At 43.6% G+C, this 26102-nt stretch overlaps 1 protein-coding gene and 1 non-coding gene across 5 annotated transcripts in view; both read right to left on the bottom strand.

The window, feature by feature from the left end:
* The window catches only part of LOC135509387 (rho family-interacting cell polarization regulator 1-like), an 86213-nt gene that overhangs the window by 35563 nt on the left and 24548 nt on the right, over window positions 1-26102 (bottom strand). The window contains exons 1-10 of one of the 4 annotated variants that reach the window (XM_064930010.1): window positions 17968-18160; window positions 11886-12009; window positions 7615-7764; window positions 7398-7476; window positions 7268-7291; window positions 7027-7080; window positions 4007-4156; window positions 3752-3815; window positions 3576-3619; window positions 13-138 (exon numbers count right to left, since the gene is read on the bottom strand). In XM_064930010.1, coding sequence (XP_064786082.1) covers window positions 13-138; window positions 3576-3619; window positions 3752-3815; window positions 4007-4156; window positions 7027-7080; window positions 7268-7291; window positions 7398-7476; window positions 7615-7764; window positions 11886-12009; window positions 17968-17986 — 834 coding nt within the window. In that variant the 5' untranslated portion in view covers window positions 17987-18160. Of the gene's footprint in view, window positions 1-12; window positions 139-3575; window positions 3620-3751; window positions 3816-4006; window positions 4157-6686; window positions 6965-7026; window positions 7081-7267; window positions 7292-7397; window positions 7477-7614; window positions 7765-11885; window positions 12010-17967; window positions 18161-26102 lie in introns of those variants that run through there. The other 3 variants (XM_064930011.1, XM_064930012.1, XM_064930013.1) reach the window with 3 other exon arrangements.
* LOC135509806 (U5 spliceosomal RNA) lies at window positions 5493-5607 on the bottom strand. The gene has a single exon (XR_010450975.1). It is a non-coding gene; the product is annotated as a U5 spliceosomal RNA (small nuclear RNA).

Here is a 26102-nt window from a genome sequence, read left to right as displayed (position 1 = left end):
TCTGCTTTGTACCTTTATTGATAGGAACTCTGTGATGAGAGGCAGGAAGACCATGTCCTCGCTGTCCCACACCTGCTTGCAGTTGATCTCAATCCTTCCCCTCAGCTTCCAGCGCTGCCGCCCATACTTCATTAAGATCTAAAAGGTCAGAGGTCAGGTTTAGGTTCTAGAAGGCATAGCAGACAGATACAAAAATGAGCCAGACACTCACATTTTGCTCGTCACACATTTCTCTTTTCTCAAGTCATTGCTGAGTCATTTGTGTTTTTGCTGAAGTTGAGCCAAACTGTGGAGGTTCTGTTTATAGTTGCCTTCACCCCAGGGAGGAAACGCAGCGCTCCACTGACTCACTCCATCGATTATGCTGTCCATCATCACTAAATCTATGCATGTTAGACAGAGGCAGTGCTGACACATTAAAGTGTTTCCTTTTCCAATTACCATGTTCCTCCTGCTAATCCCCCCAGACAGCCCAGCTAAGAGGCCATGCTACTGTAACATACAGCAGCAGCCCGCCCATTAGGGCGTTAGGGGTGGCACCCCGCTTGTGATTGGTCAACAACAATGTTGGTATTTTTTATTTTAAAAATATATTATATAATTCATGGATTATGTTTTAAATGCTCAAAAGTGTGGAAATGTCTACATTTTCCTGTTTCAAAAATATATTGATCAATACAAGCTGTTCAGTTACTTACTGCCCCACATGAATTATAAGAGGTAAAAGTAAATGAACCGTCCTAGGGCGCTCAAATTTGCATCCGTTGAGTCAGAACCCCTGGGTCTGCTCTAGTCTACCTACCAATGAGTCTCTCGTGCCAGACGGCTTACTTCCGCACATGAGACTAAATCTGCTCTATCAGGTATAGTTGGCGCTAAAGCAAATTGAAATGAACTTGTACATTTTTTATTTATTTTACCTTTATTTTACTAGGCAAGTCAGTTAAGAACAAATTCTTATTTTCAATGACAGCCTAGGAACAGTGGGTTAACTGCCTGTTCAGGGGCAGAACGACAGATTTGTACCTTGTCAGCTCAAGGATTTGAACATGCAACCTTTCGGTTACCGGTCCAACGCTCTAACCACTAGGCTACCCTGCCGCCCCATAAATCAATCCCATCAGTCATGGGAGCCTGGGACCTGATTAACTGGTCAACTACATCCAACAAGAAGAGAAGGACAGAGGGAAACACTAGCTAAAACCTTGTCATCACAGATCTGGTAGGTCAAAAAAGCCTGGCCAATTCCCCCCCCCATTGTGTGTGGACTAAAACATCATAAAACCGGGTGTATCACAAAGCATGATCAAATTAATTAGCCAGATACAGAAATTGATAAATAGTTTGATAGATTTTTAGGTCTACCTTTGTTACAAATGGCAATAAAAATTAATGTGAACACTTTGGTAATACCTGGATTTCTGCATAAATTGGTCAGAAAGGTCACAACAAGATAAACACAGTCTGCTTAAACTAATAACACACAAACAATTATAAGTTTTCATGTCCTTATTGAACACACCGTGTAAACATTCAAAGTGGAGGGTGTGTAAAGTATGTGAACACTTGGATTTAATAACTGATTGACCCTCCTTTGGCAGCAATAACCTCAGCCAAACATTTTCTGTAGTTGCTGATCAGACCTGCACAATGGTCAGGAGGAATTTTGGAACATTCCTCTTTACAAAACTGTTTCAGTTCAGCAATATTCTTGGGATGTCTGGTGTGAACTGCTCTCGAGGTCATGCCACAGCAACTCAATCAGGTTGAGGTCAGGACTCTGACTGGGCCACTCCAGAAGGTAGCCTAACATTCTCCTGCAAAATGTCTTGATAAACTTGGGAATTGATTTTTCCATCAATGATAGCAAGCTGTCCAGGCCCTGAGGCAGCAAAGCAGCCCCGAACCACGATACTCCCTCCACCATATTTTACAGTTGGGATGTTTTTTCCCCCCCCACACATAGTGTTTTGTGTTCCTTCCCAAACAACCCAATTGTAGTTTTATCTGTCCATAGAATATTTTGCCCGTAGCGCTATGGAACATCCAGGTGACCTTTTGCAAACTGCAGACGTGCAGCAATGTTTTTCTGGACAGCAGTGGCTTCTTCCGTGGTGTCCTCCCATGAACATCATTCTTGTTCTCGTGTTTCTCATTTCATAGACTAATCGACAGAGATATTAGCATGTTCCAGATATTTCTGTAAGTCCTTAGCTGACACTCTAGGATTCTTCTTAACTTCATTGGGTATTCTGTGGAATTCTGTATTCTGTTTCTTACCGTGGACTGGTGAATATCAAGGTTTTTAGAGATACTTTTGTAACAAATCTCAGAAGACCTAAAATGAAGAACTATATTGTTTGAGGCATGGTTCACATCAGGCAATGCTTCTTGTGAATAGCAAACTCAAATTGTGTGAGTGTTTTTTTATAGGGCAAGGCAGCTCTAACCAACATCTCCAATCTCGTCTCATTGATTGGACTCCAGGTTAGCTGACTCCTGACTCCAGTTAGCTTTTGGAGAAGTCTTTAACCTAGGGGTTCACCTACTTTTTCAACCTACACTGTGAATGTTTAAACTCTGTATTCAATATAGACAAGAAAAATACAATAATTTGTGTGTTATTAGTTTAGGCACACTATGTTTGTCTATTGTTGTGACAGATGAAGACCAGATCAAATCTGATACCAATTTATGCAGAAATCCAGGAAATTCCAAAGTGTTCACATACTTTTTCTTGCCACTGTAGCTCCCATGCCAATTTCAAAATGTTCTAAACTAATATCTGTGTAACTCAGAAATATGAGGTTATTTCAGAATGAAAGTTAACTGGCTAGCGCATCATACTTTGTGACATTATGTTAGCTAGCTACCCCAGTTAGATAATGTGTTTACACTTAATGTGTCGGCATGCTTTTTAAAATTATTATAATTTTTTACCTTTATTTAACTAGGCAAGTCAGTTAAGAACAAATTCTTATTATCAATGACGGCCTAGGAACAGTGGGTTAACTGGGCTCCTGAGTGGCACAGTGGTCTAAGGCACTGCATCTCAGTGCTAGAGGCGTCACTACAGACCCTTGATCAATTCCAGGCTGTATCACAACCGACCATGACTAGGAGTCACATAGGGCGGCGCACAATTTGCCCAACATTGTCCAGGTAAGGGTTTGGCCAGGGTCGGCCGTCATTGTAAATAAGAATTTGTTCTTAACTGACTTGCCTAGTTAAATAAAGGTTACATTTAAAAAAGCTTGTTGCATTCTCCCTGGTGTACTAGTTCTAAATAATATAATCTGTTCAAAACAGTGGCAGCTTATGCAGCAGAGGTTGTTCGGTTTTTGACATGCAAATGTGAAATACGTGCATTTACAAGGTTGTTCAAATGCACGGATGTCTTTTAGACAATATATAAAGCTAACACCAAGCTCCTCACTCCTCTGGTATTCAGCCAATCAGCAGCCGCCACTGGTAGCATATCCACTCCCTCCAACAGTAATTTATTGTCTAAGGCGTCTTAGAGGAATGATGATGCTGGGGCAGCCATGCTTGAGTGGAGAGAGAGAGAAACTCACCTCATATGTGTCTCCAGCACACAGCCGTGCGAACCCTGCTAGACCTTCAACACAAACAAAAAGGTTCAAGGCCTCATACAAACACTAACAACGCAACAGTGTGATTGAAATAGACCAACACAGTCTGGAGTCACAACAGACAGGGAAGAGGAAGGAGTTGGCTAAAATGAACATACCCTTCATTTTCACATGGAACTCTCCCAGCTGGTTTTCCAGCTCGCTCTCCAACATGCACATGTTCTGCAAAGAGTGAACGTTAAGCAAAGACATCAGGCAGTCAAAACTACAAACATAATATCAGAACACCTATTCTTAGTCAGGTTAGCCTGCAGTCTTTGAAATCCATTTTAGGACACTGACTATCCACAGCTCCCTGCCCATCTTACCCTGTTCCCCATCCCTTCCTTCCTTCCACCACAGTCCCCTCTCACCTCTGTGTACTCTTTGTAGCCCTTGTTGGCCTCAGACAGGCTCTCTCTGGCCTCGCGGCTGCCCTGGGAGTCTGTGTAGGCCTTCACCATTTTATTGGCCCCATCCCTCAGCCGGCGCTGCATACAGTAGGCCTCATACAGCTCGTCAACCTGAGGAGGACAAAACACAGTTATGCATGGTTCATTTAATGTCCCTTACAGTGGTTATACAATTACTGTATGTCCACTGTATATTATAGTTTTGTTGTTTATTTTATTCACCAACCATTCAAGAATACACCCTAAAGCTCTCTTCATAAATCATTTTCAATAATAGTAATCCATTTAGTTCGACGGTCCATTTCCATCATCATGGAACCCTTATGCATGTAATTGCACCATAATCCTTCCCTTGGTTCTTGACAATTTCACGACCTCTGAATAAAGTGTGTCTGTAAAATGAAGACGCAACTGCAATGCAGTGGAAGTCCAGATGGGGACATTCCACTTGCCTCACAAACACAAATATAAACATAAGTTAGAAACTATGCGTCCTGTTGGCCACCTTATTGCTCTACGACTTCCTCACACATCTCATATGTACTGTATATATCAACATTTTATTGATCCGCCAGCAGATTTGGGGAGGCAGCTGTTGAACTGTAAGCTGTTACGAGAGACAGGAAACAGTTAAAGCACTTAGGCAATACAATAATACACACATTCATACTCACTCCCTGTGACAAATGCTGACAATCTCAGAAAGATACAGTACAACCACCGACACACAAAAACAAACACTGTCTGCATGTCCCATCAAATAACATTGTAGCAGACTCTCATAGATTAAACTTGCATTCACCTTGTCAAAAACATCACACATTATTTTCAGGTCACAGGAGAAGTGTGGTATTGTGTGTTTTGACTTTGTCCTGGTTTTCTGAATCAGTGCACATTGCTTTCAGCTCGGTGCCTCATTCACTAAAAGATGCCCACTGTCTCCCCACTTTCAGACACCCTGATTCACCAAAGTGAGTGACCCAGCATGTCAGGCCCACTGACTGTGTGGATCCACTGAGCTGCTGCCAACCCGCCAGCCTGAATGAATGAATTAGTAAACAAACACCACGAGAGCTCCATTCACTAGAGTAGACTCCTTGGGAAATGTTTTATGAGTGAGTGAGAGGGTGCATCGCCATCTTTTATATTCTTCGGTCACATTCCCTCCATTTGGTGATGATCACAGAGGCCTGTAGTGCACCGGACGTGGTCCACTTAACAACACAACAGTACTCTATACCTGCCTTCCTGATGACCCTCTCTGAACACGGTCTCAATATGTTGGTTTGAAGACTATCCTCTCATTAACATGATGGCGTAGCAGTCAGACGTATTTGTCCTTCGTCTTGACGTGTCCCATGTATATATATATATATTTTTCTTTGCATATATTTTTCTAAACCCTTACTTCAAAATACTGTCCTGCAACCCACCTCACCCAATGTGGTGTGGACCTGCTTTTTCTCTAACATATTTTTCTTTGAACTAATCAGTGTTCCTCTCCCTGGAAGTCTTTAGTAAAAGGCAAAAGGCTTGTGCGTAATGAAGAGAAACCAGAGTCATTATGGGGTATTGTGTCTAGATTGATGAGGGAAAAAATAATTTAACACATTTTAGAATAAGGCTGTAACGTTACAAAATGTGGAAAAAGTCAAAGGGTCTGAATACTTTACGAATGCACTGTAGGTGAAACGACTATCGGAAAATTCCCATATTTAACAAGATATGACTGCAGACACCCAGCAGGGTTGGTTTTCCCATTCCCTAAATTCTTCTCCATTGATGTGATGATGAAAGCAGAAGTGCTCCCCTGCATAGCTGACTGGGTGCAGTGGGGGAAGAAACCAAATCCTGGCGCACCAAATAAGTGTCAAGGGAAGCCAGTTGAGTCACTCCTATCAAATCGCATTGACAGCATACATCAATGACAGAATCAACTTGAATTGTTGCATCTCGTTGTGTTGTTGTCCTCCGGTGGCTAACTAGCTAAAATTGCCCCTTTCCTAAATTACCCATGGATGGAGAAAGGGAATTGGACTTGTGGTTTTACTTAATTCTCTGTACTGGCCAATGATTATAACGGCGACAGACAGCTCAAGGAACCTTCAGAATAAAAACTAATCAATGGCGTTTCCTTCTGGAGGGGCAATCAGCCTAACTCAGTCGACTAAATAAATACATTTAAAAAACCTCTGCTCTCCCTATCCAGGTGATGGGCTGTGACATTTGACTGCTAGGAGGTCAGAGGCTCCCAAAGGCAAACCCCGCTTGTAAAACACAAACTAGTCAAACATCAAACAGGTAGGAGGAAGAAAATAAGGATGAGGAGGAAGAAGACGGAGGTGCTGCTGTGCTGCGGCAGCTGTGTCAGGTTAGCAGCCTTGCCAGTGTCCTGCTCTCTCAGGAGGGTTAAAACGCTCAGAAAACAATCCAGGAATGTGAGATTAGCCTGAGGCCACCCCCTGCCAGTTAACCACGCCCAGCCATACTGTGTGTGCATGTGTGATGTGAAGCTCAGTTGCACCAACACAAACACAGGGCTGGTTTTGAAAACTAGAAAGCAGCACTCACTCATAAGTACAGTGACTAAGCCAAAAGCTGCTGGACCTTACCCCTGGACTGCGACCTGTCAGGTACTCACCCACATAATCACTGTTAGAGGCCCCGTCTGTCTGCTAGGCCTGCTGTAGTGTGTGGGTGGCTACAGACATACTCTGAGTGGTCAGTTGTAATCAAATGAAAACCTAACATTACTTGTTTCATTTCACATACAGTATGTAGCTTACATAACTTTAACACACCTTTTCACATCTATTCCTATCTGACACACCCATGAAAAATAACTTCTACAAGCACACAGTTTATTTACCAGTCACACTATTGTTTCCCCATTTTCTTACACACACACACACACACACACACACACACACACACACACACACACACACACACACACACACACACACACACACACACTTCACCTTGCTTAGATGGAACTCAAGCCGTCGCATGAACCTCTCATTCACTTTTACTTGCTGTTGGAAGAAACACAAGAAGGACTCAAAATTATGCTAACCTTCATTCTCAAAGTAAAATAAATGGATAGAATGTAATTTGGGACCAATGGATAGCTGTCTGATTGTTTTGGTGAAAGCTCATATGATTACTGTGTGCTACTGTGCAATGGAGTGGGTGAAAAATAAAAGACAGGGTCAAACTCACCTTATCCAGCTCATAGAGAAACCCCTGAAGAGGAACAAGATCACATTATTATACTGTCCAGTAAATTCCATTGCCAGATCAAGTGAGCATACACCATTTTAAGGCAGATTCAAGCCCTGGTGGTACCTACCAGGCGAGAGTTCCTCTTGGACTCCCTCATCTGTTGGCTCAGGCTGTCCAGCTCCATCTGGTGCACCTGCAGGTAAGACCTGAGACGTACATGGCATGTCAATTTCCTGTATGTCTGAGCAGGCATGCATGACAGTAACGTATTGTGAAAAAGTGCTTTCTGTCTGTGTGTGTGTGTGTGTGTGTGTGTGTGTGTGTGTGTGTGTGTGCGCGCTCACTGCAGGCCTCTCTTCAGAGCCTCATAGACTTCGTCTAGCCTCTCAGGCTGGGGCACCTTGGGCGGTGGTGATTTAGCAGAGAGGGTGAACATCCTGCTGACTCTGGAGGGCTTCCTGGTGACCCCCAGGGTGCTGAACGCTGATAGGTTTCTAAAACATAAAACACAATATTTTTTACTAATGGAAAGACTGAAAATGCAGCACTGCAATCACTGACTGTTGGTGAATTAATGGAATTAGTGTTATTTAAACATGACATGGAGATAAGTCTCATTCATACAGAACAGGCCAAAGACATGTTGATGTCTCCTCACTAGCAAGGACACTGATGGAGTATCCCATCTCCAACACACCCTTCCAAAGCATATTTTATTGCAACTTGTGTTAAGCAAAGATTTGCACAGTCAGGGGTAATGATAACATTGAGTTAAAATAATAAGTTACACTTTATAAAATCCAACAGGTAATCAATGTGAGTCAAGACTCCTCTTTCACAGATGACAGGCCAGTCAATGGGCTACGGAAGATAAATGCATTAGTCTGTCTAGCCTGCTCATAATCTCTTCAACTTTGAAAAAACTCACAAGATATTATCTTATAAGACTCAACACACCTTTCACTCCCTCATCCAGACATAAAACAAATAACCATTAAGTGAATCATAACTACTGCTTCATGTTAATGCATTCCTTACAACTGTAGACAGCATAATTAATAATAATAATCTCTATTTTTTAAGCTAAATTCTAACTTCTAGAGACGGCTAAATTTCCTCTTCCACCATCTCCTGAGGCTCTCAGTCTCTAACACAAACTTATGTGCATGTTAGTCAAGCATACCCACTCCATTCTCCTCTCTGTTCCTCCTTTCATATTCTGACCTGGTTTCTAGTAGATGGACCTTCATTAATAAATAACTAGTGCCCTTGATTTTCCTACATTCTACCTGACAGGGAATAAAGAAAATCCCTTTGGATAGACCAAAGCTTTGCTTGTTCGATACTACTGCACTGTTGGAGCTATGATTTTGCTACACCCACAATAACATCTGCTAAATATGTGCATGTGATGAATAAAATGTGATTTGTCATGGGATGAGCAAATGCTCTCAATGTTTTGTATACTCCGTGTGTAATACACACACACAAAAAAGTATTTAGTCAGCCACCAATTGTGCAAGTTCTCCCACTTAAAACGATGAGAGGCCTGTAATTTCCATCATAGGTACACTTCAACTATGACAGACAAAATGAGAGAAGAAAAAAATCCAGAAAATCACATTGTAGGATTTGTAATGAATTTATTTGCAAATTATGGTGGAAAATAAGTATTTGGTCAATAGCAAAAGTTTCTCAATACTTTGTTATATACGCTTTGTTGGCAATGACAGAGGTCAAACGTTTTCTGTAAGTCTTCACAAGGTTTTCATACACTGTTGCTGGTATTTTGGCCCATTCCTCCATGCAGATCTCCTCTAGAGCAGTGATGTTTTGGGGCTGTTGCTGGGCAACACGGACTTTCAACTCCCTCCAAAGATTTTCTATGGGGTTGAGACCTGGAGACTGGCTAGGCCACTCCAGGACCTTGAAATGCTTCTTACGAAGCCACTCCTTTGTTGCCCGGGCGGTGTGTTTGGGATCATTGTCATGCTGAAAGACACAGCCATGTTTCATCTTCAATGCCCTTGCTGATGGAAGGAGGTTTGCACTCAAAATCTCACGATACATGGCCCCATTCATTCTTTCCTTTACACGGATTAGTCGTCCTGGTCCCTTTACAGAAAAACAGCCCCAAAGCATGATGTTTCCACCCCCATTCTTTACAGTAGGTATGGTGTTCTTTGGATGCAACTCAGCATTCGTTGTCCTCCAAACACAACGAGTTGAGTTTTTACTAAAAAGTTATATTTTGGTTTCATCTGACCATATGACATTCTCCCAATCTTCTTATGGATCATCCAAATACTCTCTAGCAAACTTCAGACAGGCCTGGTCACGTACTGGCTTAAGCAGGGGGACACGTCTGTCACTGCAGGATTTGAGTCCCTGGCGGCGTAGTGTGTTACTGATGGTAGGCTTTGTTACTTTGGTCCCAGCTCTCTGCAGGTCATTCACTAGGTCCCCCCGTGTGGTTATGGGATTTTGCTCACCGTTCTTGTGATCATTTTGACCCCACTGGGTGAGATATTGCGTGGAGCCCCAGATCGAGGAAGATTAGTGGTCTTGTATGTCTTCCATTTCCAAATAATTTCTCCCACAGTTGATTTCTTCAAACCAAGCTGCTTACCTATTGCAGATTCAGTCTTCCCAGCCTGGTGTAGGTCTACAATTTTGTTTCTGGTGTCCTTTGACAGCTCTTTCGTCTTGGCCATAGTGGAGTTTGGAGTGTGACTGAGGTTGTGGACAGGTGTCTTTTATACTGATAACAAGTTCAAACAGGTGCCATTCATACAGGTAACGAGTGGAGGACAGAGGAGCCTCTTCAAGAAGAAGTTACAGGTCTGTGAAAGCCAGAAATCTTGCTTGTTTGTAGGTGACCAAATACTTATTTTCCACCATAATTTGCAAATAAATTCATTAAAAGTCCTACAATGTGATTTTCTGGATTTTTTTTCTCAATTTGTCTGTCATAGTTGAAGTGTACCTATGATAAAAAGATGAGGCCTGTATTTTTTAAGTGGGAGAACTTGCAATTGGAGGCTGACTAACTACTTTTTTGCCCCACTGTATATACACACACAGAATTCAGAAAGTATTCAGACCCCTTCTATTTTTCGACATTTTGTTACGTTAGACTTATTCTAAAATGGATTTAATACATTTTTTTCCTCAATCTACACACAATACCCCATAATGACAGGGGGAAAACATGATTTTTTTGTGTGTGCAAATTTATTACAAATAAAAAACAGAAATCCCTTATTTGCATAAATATGCAGAACCTTTGCGATGAGACTTGAAATTGAGCTCAGGTGCATCTTGTTTCCATTGATCATCCTTGAGATGTTTCTACAACTTGGAGTCCACCTGTTGTATATTGAATTGATTGGACATGATTTGGAAAGACACACCTGTCTATATAAAAAAGGTCCCACAGTTGACAGTGCATGTCAGAACAAAAACCAAGACACAGATCTGAGGAAGGGTACAAAAAATGTCTGCAGCATTTAAGGCCCACATGAACACAGTGGCCTCCATCATTCTTAAATGGAAGAAGTTTGTAACCACCAAGACTCTTCCTAAAGCTGGCCGCCCGGCCAAACTGAGCAATAGGGGGAGAAGGGCCTTGGTCATGGAGGTGACCAATAACCCGATGCTCACTCTGACAGAGCTCCAGAGTTCCTCTGTGGAGCTGGGCGAACCGTCCAGAAGGACAACCATCTCTGAAGCACACCCCCAATCAGGGCTTTATGGTAGAGTGCCAGACAGAAGCCCCTCCTCAGTAAAAGGCACACGTCAGCCTGCTTGGAGTTTGCCAAAAGGCACCTTAAGGACTCTCAGACCATGAGAAACAAGATTCTCTGGACTGATGAAACCAAGACTGAACTATTTGGCCTGAATGCCAAGTGGCACATCTGCAGGAAATCTGGCACCATCCCTACGATGAAGCATGGTGGCAGCATCATGTTGTGGGGATGTTTTTCAGCGGTAGGGACTGGGAGACTATTCATCATCGAGGGAAAGATGAAAGGAGAAAAGTATAGAGACATCCTTCATGAAAACCTGCTCGAGAGCATTCTGGACCCCAGACTGGGGCGAAGGTTCACCATCCACCGACCCTAAGCACACAACCAAGACAACGCAGGGGTGGCTTCAGGACAGGGGTGTCTAAATGTCCTTGAGTGGCCCAGCCAGAGCCCGGACTTGAACCCGAACTAACATCGTTGGAGAGACCTGAAAATAGCTGTGCAGCGACACTCCCCATCCAAACTGACAGAGCTTGAGAGGCTCTGTAGAGAAGAATGGGAGAAACTCCCCAAATACAGGTGTGCCCAGCTTGTAGTGTCATACCCAAGAAGACTCAAGGCTGTAATCGCTGCCAAAGGTGCTTCAAAGTAAAGGGTCTGAAAACGTATGTAAATAAAATATTTACGTTTTTTGCGTCGTCATTATGGGATAGTGTGTGTAGATTGATGAGGAAAAATAATTACAGTTACATTACTGTTAAAAAGGCTGTAACTTAACAAAATGTGGAAAAATTCAAGGGGTCTGAATACTTTCCGAATGCTTTTTAACAGTAATGTACACTAGACCTCAGAGGGAGTGTCCTCACCTGTAGGGCTTATCGTAGGAGTTGACCCCAGCAAAGGACTGGCTCCTAGTGATGGATCTGGAAAGGACTCGGCACGACGGGCGCATGGAAAGGGACATGGAGGACACAGCTCTGGAGGGACTCCCTGCAGAGACAAGAGAGGGAAGGCTTTAGAAGTTATACAGTGACAGACAAAATGGGGCCCGTTTGGAATTTGTCCTCAGGCACTGCAGGAAAACGTCAAAATGAGCAGAGCAGAATTTTTTTTTACAATTGAATCCAGCTTCCATTGGCATTGTTCTTTCACAGGAACTCAATTATGCCATGAGTTTATTCTCAAATACACATTTCTTGAAATCTTGATAGGTCTATGCACTTTATCCTTATGAATCAAAATGGACATTTGTCAAACTGTGTTCCCTAATAAGCTGCAGGGGCTCCACACTTGTAACGCCCGGGGTGTAGTGGAGGAAGAAATCAGGCGCTGGAAGCAGAGAGTTCAGGGTAGCGCTACTTTTAATGCACCACAACGGTGAAACAACACCAACCCAAACAAATGCCCCAAACATGGGGAACTTAAACAGTCCAGCAAAATACAAACACACAGACAACCGTGACCTACAGCCGTGTACACGCGTACACTGAAATAATCCCGCACAACCAGCAGGCGGGCCAGCTGGTAAATAAAGCCCAACCAATTAGCCTAAACTAAACACAGGTGCAACTAATAAACAGAAAGGGGGAAAAGGGATCAGTGGCAGCTAGTAGGCCGGTGACAAGGACCGCCGAGCGCCACCCGAACAGGAAGGGGAGCCAACTTTGGTAGGAGTCGTGACAACATTCCTGGGACGAATACCAGTTCTTCACATCAAAGCATCTTATTATACTGTAAATGCAGCCCTGAGAGCTCTTGGAGAGATTATGTAAGAAAACATTTAATCTCGTGCCTTGGAGAGATGTTTATCTGTTTCTCTTTTGCATGAACAGTGATATGCAGATAGTTTGTTGTTTTTGGTTTAAAAGTACCAGCAAGTTGTCTAATTATCTGACAGATCAGTTAGTTTTAGGGTGTGGCAAATCTACAGGTTCAAATGTTCTGACATGTCAGCATTCATTTGGTTATCCAACTTTCAACAAGCCATAATTTGTCATAATGCATCTGCCATAAAGCATTCAGCAACTCAAAATGTTACATGTCAAAAGACAGTCGGACTATTTCTGTATTTTAGGCCTGTCCCCCCCCATCTACGCCTGCATCCTCTGTATGCCTCCATATTCCCTCGCTCTTCCTGTGGTGCAAGGTCAAGCAGCGAGGGTACTGTGTGTCACCATTTCCACACTGGAAACAAAAGACCAGTGAAGATCAAGGGATAACAGAGACACAGTGCAGACTGCAAACACATTACTGCTGCCTGGCCACTATCTCTGTGCTCTACCACCCACGCTCTTCCTCTAGAGCTGCCTGCCCACCATCTCTGTGCTCTACCACCCACGCTCTTCCTCTAGAGCTGCCTGCCCACTATCTCTGTTCTCTACCACCCACGCTCTTCCTCTAGAGCTGCCTGCCCACTATCTCTGTGCTCTACCACCCACGCTCTTCCTCTAGAGCTGCCTGCCCACCATCTCTGTGCTCTACCACCCACGCTCTTCCTCTAGAGCTGCCTGCCCACCATCTGTTCTCTACCACCACCATCTGTTCTCTACCACCCACGCTCTTCCTCTAGAGCTGCCTGCCCACTATCTCTGTGCTCTACCACCCACGCTCTTCCTCTAGAGCTGCCTGCCCACTATCTCTGTGCTCTACCACCCACGCTCTTCCTCTAGAGCTGCCTGGCCCCCTATCTCTGTTCTCTACCACCCACGCTCTTCCTCTAGAGCTGCCTGGCCCCTTATCTCTGTTCTCTACCACCCACGCTCTTCCTCTAGAGGTGCCTGGCCACAGCACAACGTTACAACCATGTTGCACTTGTATCAAGGAAGATAGTAGTGCAGGGATGAGAGAGAGAAAAAGGAAGAGAGAGATTTCCCCATCTAGATAAACTGTGCGTCTCGGAGTTCATTGTGAGTAAATGAGCATTGGCGTACCAGGCCCTGACACTGGGGATTTTGTCACAGCATTAGTAACATCATCACACAGGCCCCAAACAAGGATATTTTAGATAGGAGAAGAAGAGGGAGTGATTGAGACGAGATTAAACACACACCAAATCGCTGGGGACTCCCGCCAGGACAACAGCCCCACACAGAGAGAGACAGGCCCTGTGAGGTTAGGAAGCCTCAGGTGAGGCAACCTCAAGCACAAAGATTTTAGCTTCAATACACAGACTCAGTCCTATTACACACAAATCAAATATACATTTTAACTGTTCTCCCAAGGAGGAAGTGCAATTATTATTGTCAATGGTAACCACAGTTCTACTGAGCATTGTGGTTTTGTCAAGCCCTGTTAGTTTGATCGGTGTTGTCTTGTTTGGTCAGCAGCAGTAATATGAGTTCCTTAGATACAGAGATGCATTCAGGCCCTTAGGAAGGAAGTCAAGGTTTATTTTGAACTTGTGGTAGACAGGAAACAGCAGTCACAGCTACAAATGCCTCACGTCATAAAACACAGAACTGAGCTGGCCAGCTACGCTCAATAGAATTCACTACATCCAATTGAGTCCCCATAGCCCAACACTCATTCCCTACAGTAGCATTTCATCTACGTCCATCTCACTCAGCAAAACCCAGCCAAGGAGAAGGGGCTGTGAGTGTGAAACCTATAGAGAGACGAGGGAGAGGTCCTACAGCTCAAAACAGAACTACAGTAAATATCATATGTAAAATTCATATTTCACTCAATTCAGTGATTTTCACATGGAAGATGTAGGTAAAGTTAAAAGTGAAGGTTACGTTAAAAGCTAAAGTCTGCCTGGTGAAAAATGTATATTTAATCACATACTGATCCCTGGTAAGATGATTTCCCTGATAAGTCAATTAGAGGCCTTTTACAATCAAATCAGTCAACTGTACTACTGCAAACAGCACAGACTCACAAACAAACCCAGAGACACCCAGCTGCCAAACCCAAGGCAGAGGAAATGGTAACATTCTACAGGAAGTCTGAAGTCAGAAACTCTAAAAAGGAAGATGGTTGAGGAAAACAAAACTCTAGAACAGGCCAGAGACCGAGACAAAGGCCTCTGCCTGGAATATTGACTGAACCCGTTTTCTTTTCCTTCAATACGGATAGAGACCGAAAGAGGCAAAACAAGCTAAATAAAATGCAAAAAGGGGATATCATGGAGCATGAGGGATGGACAGACTAATACATAGTTGCACCTCTTCACTATAAACTGGTAATTATATTTGGCATATGATAGTTTCTGTGCCATATACAGTACATTTGAGGAACCACTAGTATTTCTTTACACACAAATCATATACTGTGCCAAAACATATTTAAGTATACGCCTTTGCAGCTGGTAGTACACGGCACTTACTGCACACGCACATCTTCAAGAGGATCCTTCTCATCATGGGCATCATGTAGAACACAGGACACAGGTAAGCGACACATTATCCTTTCTTCACTCAGCCTTGGATGAATACCTTGCTGCACCGCCACCCACACGCAGTGCACCGAGTCAACCATCCCAACAATACACCCAGACTGTCCTGCCTGGTTCCTGCCTGGTTCCTGCCTGGTTCCTGCCTGGTTCCTACCTGGTTCCTACCTGTCCCAGAAGAGGATAGGTCAGCCTGGGAATAAACAGGGAGTGACACGATGGGGAAATCTATTGAGCGTAACAAACATAAAACCAGGAGAGTCCTACGCCACATAACTACAGGCTTCCATCGGGTTCCATGATGAGTGTGGTGTTGCTGGACAGGGTGTGAAGCCCATAGACATGGTTACACCCTTTGTTCTGCTGCCTGGCTGGCCCCTTTTCCTGAACAGTTCTAGAAGGGGGAAAAAAAGCACACAGGGGCCACCCACTCCATCATACCCACTCTGATCCACCCTCAGCATCATGATGCACATCAAAGCATCACCCTTCTCATCTTAATGTGTATATCACACCTGCAGGTCAAAGGAGTCTCTTGGGTGTTTATAAGCAAGGGAGTTGTTTAGGTGGTCTCTGTCTTGTGTTGAGTCTGTGAATGAGTGTGTTGTGAGTGTGCTGTTTTGTGATCAGCCACAGAAAGAGGTGCAGCTGGAGTAACAAAAGCACTATTGACATGGCCAATGGACAGCCAATGGAGACAGACATGGCCTCAGATACAGGCTTCACCCCTTATCAACCAGCCGGTCTCCCTCTAACATTCCAAACACAGCAGAGATACGCAGGGTCTACTGTCCCCTGGGGCACACAGGCCCTGAAAAACACAGGCACAGTAGACCACTCAGAACAGAGGGTCACAGGACTGGGCCAGGGTCCCAGGAATGATCAGCAGTGGGGGTAGGGTGAAGGGGTGGTAGGGCATACCAGTTCCCTAATACAACACTGGGCTGAGGGACAGGGGAAGGGCTAGCCGGCTCCAAAAACAACACTGGGGACAGACAAAATGGTTCAACAAGCTTTTAAAAAAGCAGTATATTGGCTATATACACCACACCCCCACGGGTCTTATTGCTTAAATAAAGAATGATCAAATTTCCAAGCAGTAGGGCTAAGCATCATCTCTCTAACCATCAACCTTTTGGTGAGCTTATATAAGAAAAAAAAGGAAATCAAAACAAGCTAATGAGGAAACTAAATGGGTCAATGTTTATATTGAAATTATTGGGTTTATGAGAGGCTGCTTGGTGCTCCCTCCCTCGACAGATCCAGGAAATGATCAGCAGGTTGGTTCCTGATCCTAATGGCCCCCGGCTAGGAGTCATGTGTCCGCTCTCTATGAGAAAGCCCCAAACACGTGTGTTCCTTTCCTTCCCTTCTATCAACCAGAGCCTAAAAAAGCCCCCCTCCATCCACCCCCTTCTCGATTCTTCTCACCAGTCCTCCACTCCTGTTCTACAGTTATCTAACACCTCCACTGAATTAATAGATCAGATATGATTCAAATTCAATACTGTTTACCAGACTCATCGCAGTGCTCTGATTTCAGTCAAGCCCCCTAGTCACTGTCCATTGTCTCAAAGTCCATGGGTATGTTTACAACACTGGCCATGAGGGACAGGTTTGAAATACTGTTCCTCAAACCTCCACAACAACAGGACCTGACCAGAGTGTGACCAAATCATAAGCATAACCCACATATTGAAGGACCGACCCCAGGGTATGTTAGTAAATCAGACAGCCACAGCACTGCATGAACACAGGTGTTGACACGCTGCCCCCCGAAAAAGCTAGTCTACCTCAACACCCCCTAACACAGATCTGTGGGGCCGACGACCTTCAAAGATCCATTTGTTTCCTCCCTACAGACCAAATTAAACCACATTAATTTAAACATCCAGTGGGAGACCACCTGGGAGTTACCACAAAACTACAGTCACCCCCTCGACCACAAACCTACAGAACAACACTGGGGACCGACTGAGATAGTATAGCCAGAGTTGTTAGCGGGAAGAACAAGAATGGAAGAGGGGTTTCTTCCCCCTGCTTTCGGGGCAGTGCCAGGCAGATCAAACTTCAGGTCTGACAAACAGGACTATGCAAAGCTGGAGAAGAGGAATACAGTCTCAAACAGAGAGAGATGGTGAGGGAACAGAGAGACGGCAAGAAAAACTAAACATCCACAATCAATGGGAAAACAAACAGAAAAAAATATGTATACACAAATTGGTATGGGTTAAGCACAAGGTAACATTTTACAACATTCCTCCATTGCCTGATACTGTGAGAAATACTTCAAAACAAGCAACTACACCAAAACCACCTCGCACTTACAGTCTACCAACACCACCATTCCAAGACAAGAGTAACACTACAGACAAAACTAACATCCCACCACTTCAAAACTCCATCGTACCCTACCAACACAAACATTCCAAAACAAGAGTAACACTACAGACAAAACTAACATCCCACCACTTCAAAACTCCATTGTACCCTAGAACAAAATAGAACTATAATCAAGTCTACAAGCCCTGCTGGTAAAAAGGGGGAAAGGGTACCTCCATATCCACTGTACATCTTTGCTAGTGTTGTGGCTTCCTCTCAGTGTTGACCACCCAGACCAGGAGAGGTTTCCTTGGGTCTAATCAAGTAAAGAGATCCACATACAGCGATCCAACAACAGAGATCCAGCAACATCTACGCATCTGAAGTTTAATCTCTGGCCCAGAAGAAAGGGAGCGCAGAGCAGAGGCGCTGCCAGGAAATGGGAAGGCGTTCACCCTCCCAGCAGCCCTCTCCTCCTCCAGCTTCCTCTATTCTTCCCTGGCTGACATCACACTCTTCCTGCTTCTCCCAGCAAGACCAGCACATTGTTTCCAAATCATAAATTACATGTAATTATACATTTGTGTTCTCTACTGCAATTATATACCATAAATAGTACCCCAAATAGCTTGGTGTAAAAGATTGACAACTAAAAAGGGACCCCAAGAAAAGTGTTCTTCTTGAAACTTAACTCAGCCCTTAGTATTTTTCCTTGACTCATAAGCGCAACTCAAGACTGTGATAACAGAACACAATGAGGTGATCCTTATCAGTCTTGAGTCATTTAGCCTTGACAAATCCCTACTTGTCTTGGCCTGCCAGACTGTCTATCGATGTTGTAAAGGGTTTACAATAAATACCCAGACACCCCAGAGCATGATGCACCAAATAGGAAATTAAAGCTCACATCTCCTTCAGAAACACAGCTGGTCTTCCCCCATCTTACAAGATTGCATACTTGAACTCTGCAAGACAAAAACATCAAGTGGAACTGCATGTTGTCCAACAAAAATTCCAGAGATGACAGACTCCTTAAATCTTGTGTGATCAGTAACTTGTGTGATGACCAAGTCTAATTCTCAACAGCACACCTTGAATAGTGTTTAGTGAAAGACAGGACAGGCAAACGCGACGTGAGAACCTGACTGCAAGCTTATGATCACACTAAAGGTGACACAGCTCTAGTTCTTAACCGGATTAGGTATATGGCTGCACTTTACGCTGAGGAATGAAAGTAATGGTAACAATAACATAAAAGGCACATCAGTCACTGTCAGCAGTATGCCATCAGAATAACAGTTATTAGTCAACTGTTGCAACATGCCAAAAACTACAATGACTATAAAATCAGCAGAGCACAGTCTGACGAAAGTGGAGTGAGAATAGATGGGTATCTGCAAATACAAAACAGACTGGTTTATGAAATGCCGTTTCTCATTGGACTTTTCCCCCCATAACTCAGGCCACTGCCCTTCTCCTGGAGGCAAAGACCTGGTTTTAATGTCTTCAACATGAGACACACAGTGCTCTCTATTATCTACACATTTCCAGAGAGGGAAGCTTTAAACGACATATTTGGCTATTATTTCAGCCCAAGCTTCTCTTGCTGCACATTCAGCATTCACTCAGATTAAAAACTTTAATGACAGCCATTAGGGCTGCACGATATAGGCAAAACAATTTATTGCGATTTTTTTTTTACCAAATACATTTGCAATTTAACTCACGATATATATCAAAACACTTGAAATGTTGGAAGCATAGAAATATATATATATATATATATATTTAAAAAATTAGGTGGAAGGCAGAGTTATTCTTGTTTGGAACAATCTGTTGACTGCATTTGACCTAACAGAACAGCATGCAAACTTAGTGTGGGAAGCAGCCGCAATAGGAGATAAAAACTGAGCAACTTTTTTTTTGTTAATTACATACGCTGCTGAGTGGCTGTTCAAAGTATTCCATGCGATATGGAACTCTTGTGATATGGATATTGCACATGTCAATATTGCGATTTCGATCAGAATTCTATTAATTGTGCATCCCTATCCCCCAGATCCAAATGCATCACTCCATCACCCACATGGTGAGAAGGTGTTTACATCAAAATAGAAAAATGTGCACAATCAGTGAATATTATGCACACAAACCCAGTTTTCATTAAACACACTCACAACCACACAAAGAACCAAGTAAACAAGACAATATATATGGTGTTTACCCACCATGCCACAACAGTCACTGAGGGATTCTATCAGGTCCAGACATTACCAACCATCAGCAGAATTACATTTTGCACACTCGGACATACAGGAGAAATAGCTGACATTGAACTAGGACAGTGATAGGCTGGGCAGTTTCTTTGGAAATTAGTAGTCTGTCAGAACCAGTCAAATGGAAACTCAGCAAAAAAAAAAGAAAAGTCCTCTCACGACCGCGTTTATTTTCAGCAAACTTAACATGTGTAAATACTTGTATGAACATAAGATTCAACAAAGTAACAGTCAGTATCTGGTGTGGCCACCAGCTGCATTAAGTACTGCAGTGTATCTTCTCCTCATGGACTCCATCAGATTTGCCAGTTCTTGCTGTAGGATGTTACCACACTCTTCCACCAAGGCACCTGCAAGTTCCTGGACATTTCTGGGGGGAATGGCCCTAGCCCTCAACCTCTAATCCAACAGGTCCCAGACGTGCTCAATGGGCTTGAGATCCGGGCTCTTCTCTGGCCATGACAGAACACTGACATTCCTTTCTTGCAAGAAATCATGCACAGAAGGAGCAGTATGGCTGGTGGCATTGTCATGCTGGAGGGTCATGTCAGGATGAGACTGCAGGAAGGGTACCACATGAGGGAGGAGGATGTTTTCCCTGTAACGCACAGCATTGAGATTGCCTGCAATGACAACAAGCTCAGTCCGATGATGCTGCGACACAGCGCCCCAACCATGACGGACCCCCCACCACGATCCTGCTCCAGAGTACAGGCGTCGGTGTGACGCTCATTCCTTCGACGATAAACGCAAATCCAACCATCACCCCTGGTGAGCCAAAACCGCAACTAGTCCTGTCTGGTCCAGCGACGGTGGGTTTGTGCCCATATGCAAAGTTGTTGAAGGTGATGCAAGGCAGGTCCTCACCAGACAACAGGCCTAAAAGCCCTCAGTCCAGCCTCTCTCAGCCTATTGCGGACAGTCTGAGCACTGATAGAGGGATTGTGCGTTCCTGGTGTAACTCGGGCTGTTGTTGTTGCCATCCGGTACCTGCCCTGCAGGTGTGATGTTCAGGTGTACCGATCCTGTGCAGGTGTTACATCTGATCTTATCTGATTGGTCAAAAGACCAAATAGTGGAAAAAAGATCATCTCAAGAAGAAATCGGCCCGTGGCAAAATCTAGTTGATGATGCCTGCTGTTCATTGTACCTGCAGCATTCCATGGGAGACTAGTATAGAGTAGCCTACTTGGTGTGAAAGGGAGGTGTGAAAAGGGGCTCAGTACCCCTTGACCTCAGAGTGCTGATAGTGTGATGGAGGATAAGCAGGGGGATCGGGAAAGGAGCGGCCGCCCAGAGTGAGAAGTGGGCTGGGGATTTAGTTGTTCTCAGTTGAGCTCTTATCTCCTGGGAGGCAGCTGTCCCCACCAGACTGGGAAAACTACTCTTCAGAGCTACACAGTCACTGCACCTGTGCCTCGCACAGAGAGGAGAGAGAACGAAAGAGAACACATACAGTAGTCGTGCACATGCACAGCAAAGAGCGCATTCCTTCTTATCACAGTTTCTCTCTTGTACCACCTTCTCACCACCAAGTACGGAATGTCAATTTCCTTCACTGCTCTCATCTCATACAAAGCCTTCTTTGCGCAGGCCTAGATCAGCTTGGGGTTCTGTCTTGACCAGAGAAAGGCCTGAAACACTCTCTGAAACTTCAAACATTAGGTTTAGGTTTAACATTAAAGATGCATACACTTTTGTGACAGCCATAATGGCAGATGATTGGATGATGACACCGCCTGCTACTGTATCATTGCCTATCACAAAGCAGGAAGAGATAGCGATCCCTCACAGGACATGAATATCCCAGGACAATGGAAATAATCTGTGTCACACTCAGAGATAAGGTGCCTGGCTACACAAGGTAATCATACACAGCCCTGACACCTGGATCTGGGAGCATGTCTGAGGGGATTTATCTAACCGTCTGGATTTATTTGGTCTACAATTAATCATTACGGCAAAAAAAAATCAGCACTTCCCTGCTGTTGCACCTTGGTGCCGCTCAACCCAAGGTAGACCCGCCCCCACTTCCCCATAGCCTCACTCATCACCAAGCACTCTATTCCCCAAAACCACCCCACAGTGCAGAGAACACATTCTTTCCATTATTAACGTGCCACTAGCCCTTTATTTGTCTCAAATACAGCAGGCTTGTTTGTTTTCCACTCACCCTCTGATTCTTAAGTCCAAAATGAGGTTTACCTATTAAAAATGTGCCGTTTGAGCAGGTGGCAAGGAATTTGATAGACACAGCAAAATCTACATGTATAAGACTTCATATGTGGAGTTGCCCTGCACAGCCCAGAGGACATTCTACTGAGTCTGTCATTCTGTGTCCTGATCCATTCCACATATTCTACTCCTAAATGCACGAAACTGTAATTATGTTGACACCAAATAGAAATGATGCGCGCCACTGCACTGTAGAGAGATGAGGAGCAAGCAGTGGCTGTGCACTCGTGGCTCTCATTTGCATCACTTGTCACTCTGATCTTAAAGGGACAGCGCGAGATTTTGGCAATGAAGTGCTTTTTCTACTTACCCAGAGTCAACTGAGGTAAACACTGAAAGTGCAATGGTCATCCAAGATGACCATACCCTGACCAGGCCCAACCCAGCTTTTCTTCAGCAGTAAGCTAGCAAGTATGTAGGGCTCAGTGGAGAATGACTTCCCCCTCTCATTGAAGCCATGAAGTTCAAGGCCGACCGGGGTACTGCAGGCTGCTGTTTTCACAAAGAAGGGTCTCCATTATAGTCAATGGGAAAACGGCAATCTTCGTGTACAATCTGTGTAAATATTTGTTTTTTCTAAGACAATCATGGTACCAACACTTGCTTATATTACACCAGATGTATGCTCTTGAACCAATTTATATATAGATATTTTTTAAATCAAATCGCACACAGAAGTTAAGGATATTTTATATTTCAGTGCATTCGAAAATGAATTCAGACCCCTTCCATTTTTGCACATTTTGTTACGTTACAGCCATATTCGAAAATAGATTAAATAAAACCTGTCCTCATCTATACACACTACCCTATAATGACAAAGCAAAAACAGGTTAATAAATGTTTGCAAATGTATTAAAAATAAAAAACAGAAATACCTTGTTTATAGTATTCAGAGCCTTTGCTATGAGACTCGTGATTGAGCTCCAGTTCATCCTGTTTCCATTCATCATTAAGGTCTCACAGTTGACAGTGGCCGCCTGTGCAATCAGGGGAGAAGGGCCTTGGTCAGGGAGGTGACCAAGAATATGATGGTCCATCTGAAAGAGCTCCAGAGTTCCTCTGAAGAGATGGGAGAACCTTCCAGAAAGAGAACCATCTCTGCAGCACTCCACCAATCAGACCTTTATGGTAGAGTGGCCAGACGGAAGCCCCTCCTCAGTAAAAGGCACATGACAGCCCGCTTGGAGTTTGACAAAAGGCAAATCAAGATTCTCTGGTCTAAGGAAACAAAGATTGAACTCTTTGGCCTAAATGTCAAGCTTCACATCTGCAGGAAACCTGGCACCATCCCTACGGTGAAGCATGGTGGTGGCTGCATCATGCTGTGCGAATGTTTTCAGCAGCAGGGTCTGGGAGACTAGTCAGGATCAAGTGAAAGATGAATGGTGCAAAGTACAGAGAGATCCTTGATGAAGTCCTCTGAGCTCTGGAGTAGGTTCTCAGTCTGATGCGAAGGTTCACCTTCCAACAGTATAACGACCCTACACACACAGCCAAGACAATGTAGGAGTGGCTTCAGGACAAGTCTCTGAATGTCCTTGGGTGGCCCAGCCAGAGCCTGGACTTGAACCCCGGTTGAACGTCTCTGGAGATATTTGAAAATAGCTGCGCAGCGACGCTCCCCATCCAACCTGACAGAGCTTGAGAGGATCTGCAGAGAAGAATGGGAGAAACTCCCCAAATACAAGTGTGCCAAGTATGAAGCATCATACCCAAGAAGACTCAAGGATGTAATCGCTGCCAAAGGTGCTTCAACAAAGTACTGAGTAAAGGGTCTGAGTAGTTAAGTAAATGTGATAACAAAATGTGGAAAAAGTTAAGGGATCTGAATACTTTCTGAATGCACTGTACCTGCTACCGGCAGCCTGCTACGGGCAGCCTGCATTACCCCGTTTGGGCTTCAACTTAAGATCCTCAATGAGAGGGAGCAGCACTGAGCTAGCCTGCAATGTCACTTCCTGGACTCGCTCAAACTGTGCATGTTCGGTCTTGACAATCTCCACCATGACATGTCATCTTAGTTGCTAAAAATCTACTTCCTTGACTCAAATGTGCCATTCAGTCTTCACATAGAAATGAATGGTGTGACATCATTGATGGTTTCATCCATTTATATATACACACCAGCAATTGTAGGGCTGCTGGCTGAGGAGTTGCAAATTCCATTTCTCCAACCTTGGCTTGAACACAAGTCATCCTATGCATTTATGGTATGTAACTAAATACACAAACATATTTCATATTTTGTTGAAGATACAGCATCTCTCGCTTTGAGATTTAGGATCCAGCCATTCAACTGATCTCCTCTCTTAATGAGGCCATTAAAGTCACTGATTAACGATCTGTCAACAGACCCTTGTTTCCCCCATGCCTGCACCCAGACTGAGCAGGAGAGTGGGGCCAACAAGTACTGCTCTAATTTATTGACCCATTTAAAAGTTGGAGTGGCAAAGGGTTACCGCGCTTTGCAATTGTAATCATTTCATGTGCAGAGCTTATGGAGTGATTGCAGTGCTAACAGAAATAGTATTTGAATTCCATACCTTTGAATTTGTATTAGGATATTGAATTATATTTAATCTGGATGGTCTGGTGCCATTTGGGCAATTTAAAGTAATGATTGGGGAGGGGACTTATTTGTGGAGGGATGTAACTTTTTCTGGGTGATGTGACATTGTATTTGTGCTTCCCATGACTGTGTTTTTGTATTATAATGTGTATATGTATAGGGGTAGTATGAGAGGTAGAGTAGAAAGAGATGTTCTTCGGAAAACCAAAGCTTCTGGAGATTTCTGAAGACAACGTGGCATAATGAATTTCCTTTCTTCCCATGAATTTGGCTGTAGCATTTGCACCGATTCGGCGACCCCACTAGAGGTCTTGACCTTGACTGCATTAAAGGAAAAATCCACTTAGGGTTGCAAAGGGTCAAAAACTTTGAGAAATTTCCGGAAATTTTCCATGGGAAGTTAATTTAAAGTAAGCTTATAAAACAGTGAACCTTTTTTTGTGGGAAACACATAAGGAAATTCTAGGTCATGTGGCATATTTTGGTTAAACTATCCTCAATTCAATGGAATTGCAACCCTCTGCATGCACAGGGCATTCTTCCATCACATGTACAGTACAGTTGATTCTCAAGATCTTGCACACTAATGAGATGCTATTGAGCCCACACTACTAAACTGTCTGAGCCAAGGACTAACATGCTTTCTGGTAAAATTTGATTACAATACCAGGTGGGGTGAATATGTTTTATAACAACAAAAATGTTTGTTAACTAGTAAATCGTAGCCTACAGCAAAGTGTGTTTAAATCATTTCTAACTTGTTAACTATTTCTGCTAGTTAGGTTTTGCTATCAGATGGGTTTTTAGCTTGCTTGAGCCTGCTAACTGGAGTGTTAATTCACCTGTTTCCATACATGTTTAAACATCTATCTTACAAAGGAATTGTTTAATCTAACAATTAACTATTTATCTGTACATGAATTTGTATATTTATTTTTACTCCATTTTTTCTAATCTTTACAGTAAAATGCCACGGGCAGTATCTGATGTGTGGAGACATTTCACTGCAGCTCAAGTAGAAGGAAAAGCTGTGTACATTTGAAAATACTGTGCCAACAAAAGTCCCTCTATTTCTATTCAAGGTGAAAATGATGACTCTGGCAACTTATTGATAGCAACAGCTTATTGTCCTCCTGGAATCAGAAGTTGTTTTTTTTACTCAGTGGAGGAACGTAGTCCGAGAAATGCTGATGAATGTCTTGCTCGGGCTGTGTATGCAACCTCTGATGCTCACAGGCAATGTGTATTGGAAAACATTTCTGAATGTTCTTCACCCAGCATACAA

This window comes from Oncorhynchus masou, chromosome 22, assembly GCF_036934945.1.
Source record: "Oncorhynchus masou masou isolate Uvic2021 chromosome 22, UVic_Omas_1.1, whole genome shotgun sequence".
NCBI lineage: Eukaryota > Metazoa > Chordata > Actinopteri > Salmoniformes > Salmonidae > Oncorhynchus > Oncorhynchus masou.
The sequence above is the reverse complement of the archived record's forward strand: the minus strand, read 5'-3'. Positions and strand labels throughout refer to the sequence as shown.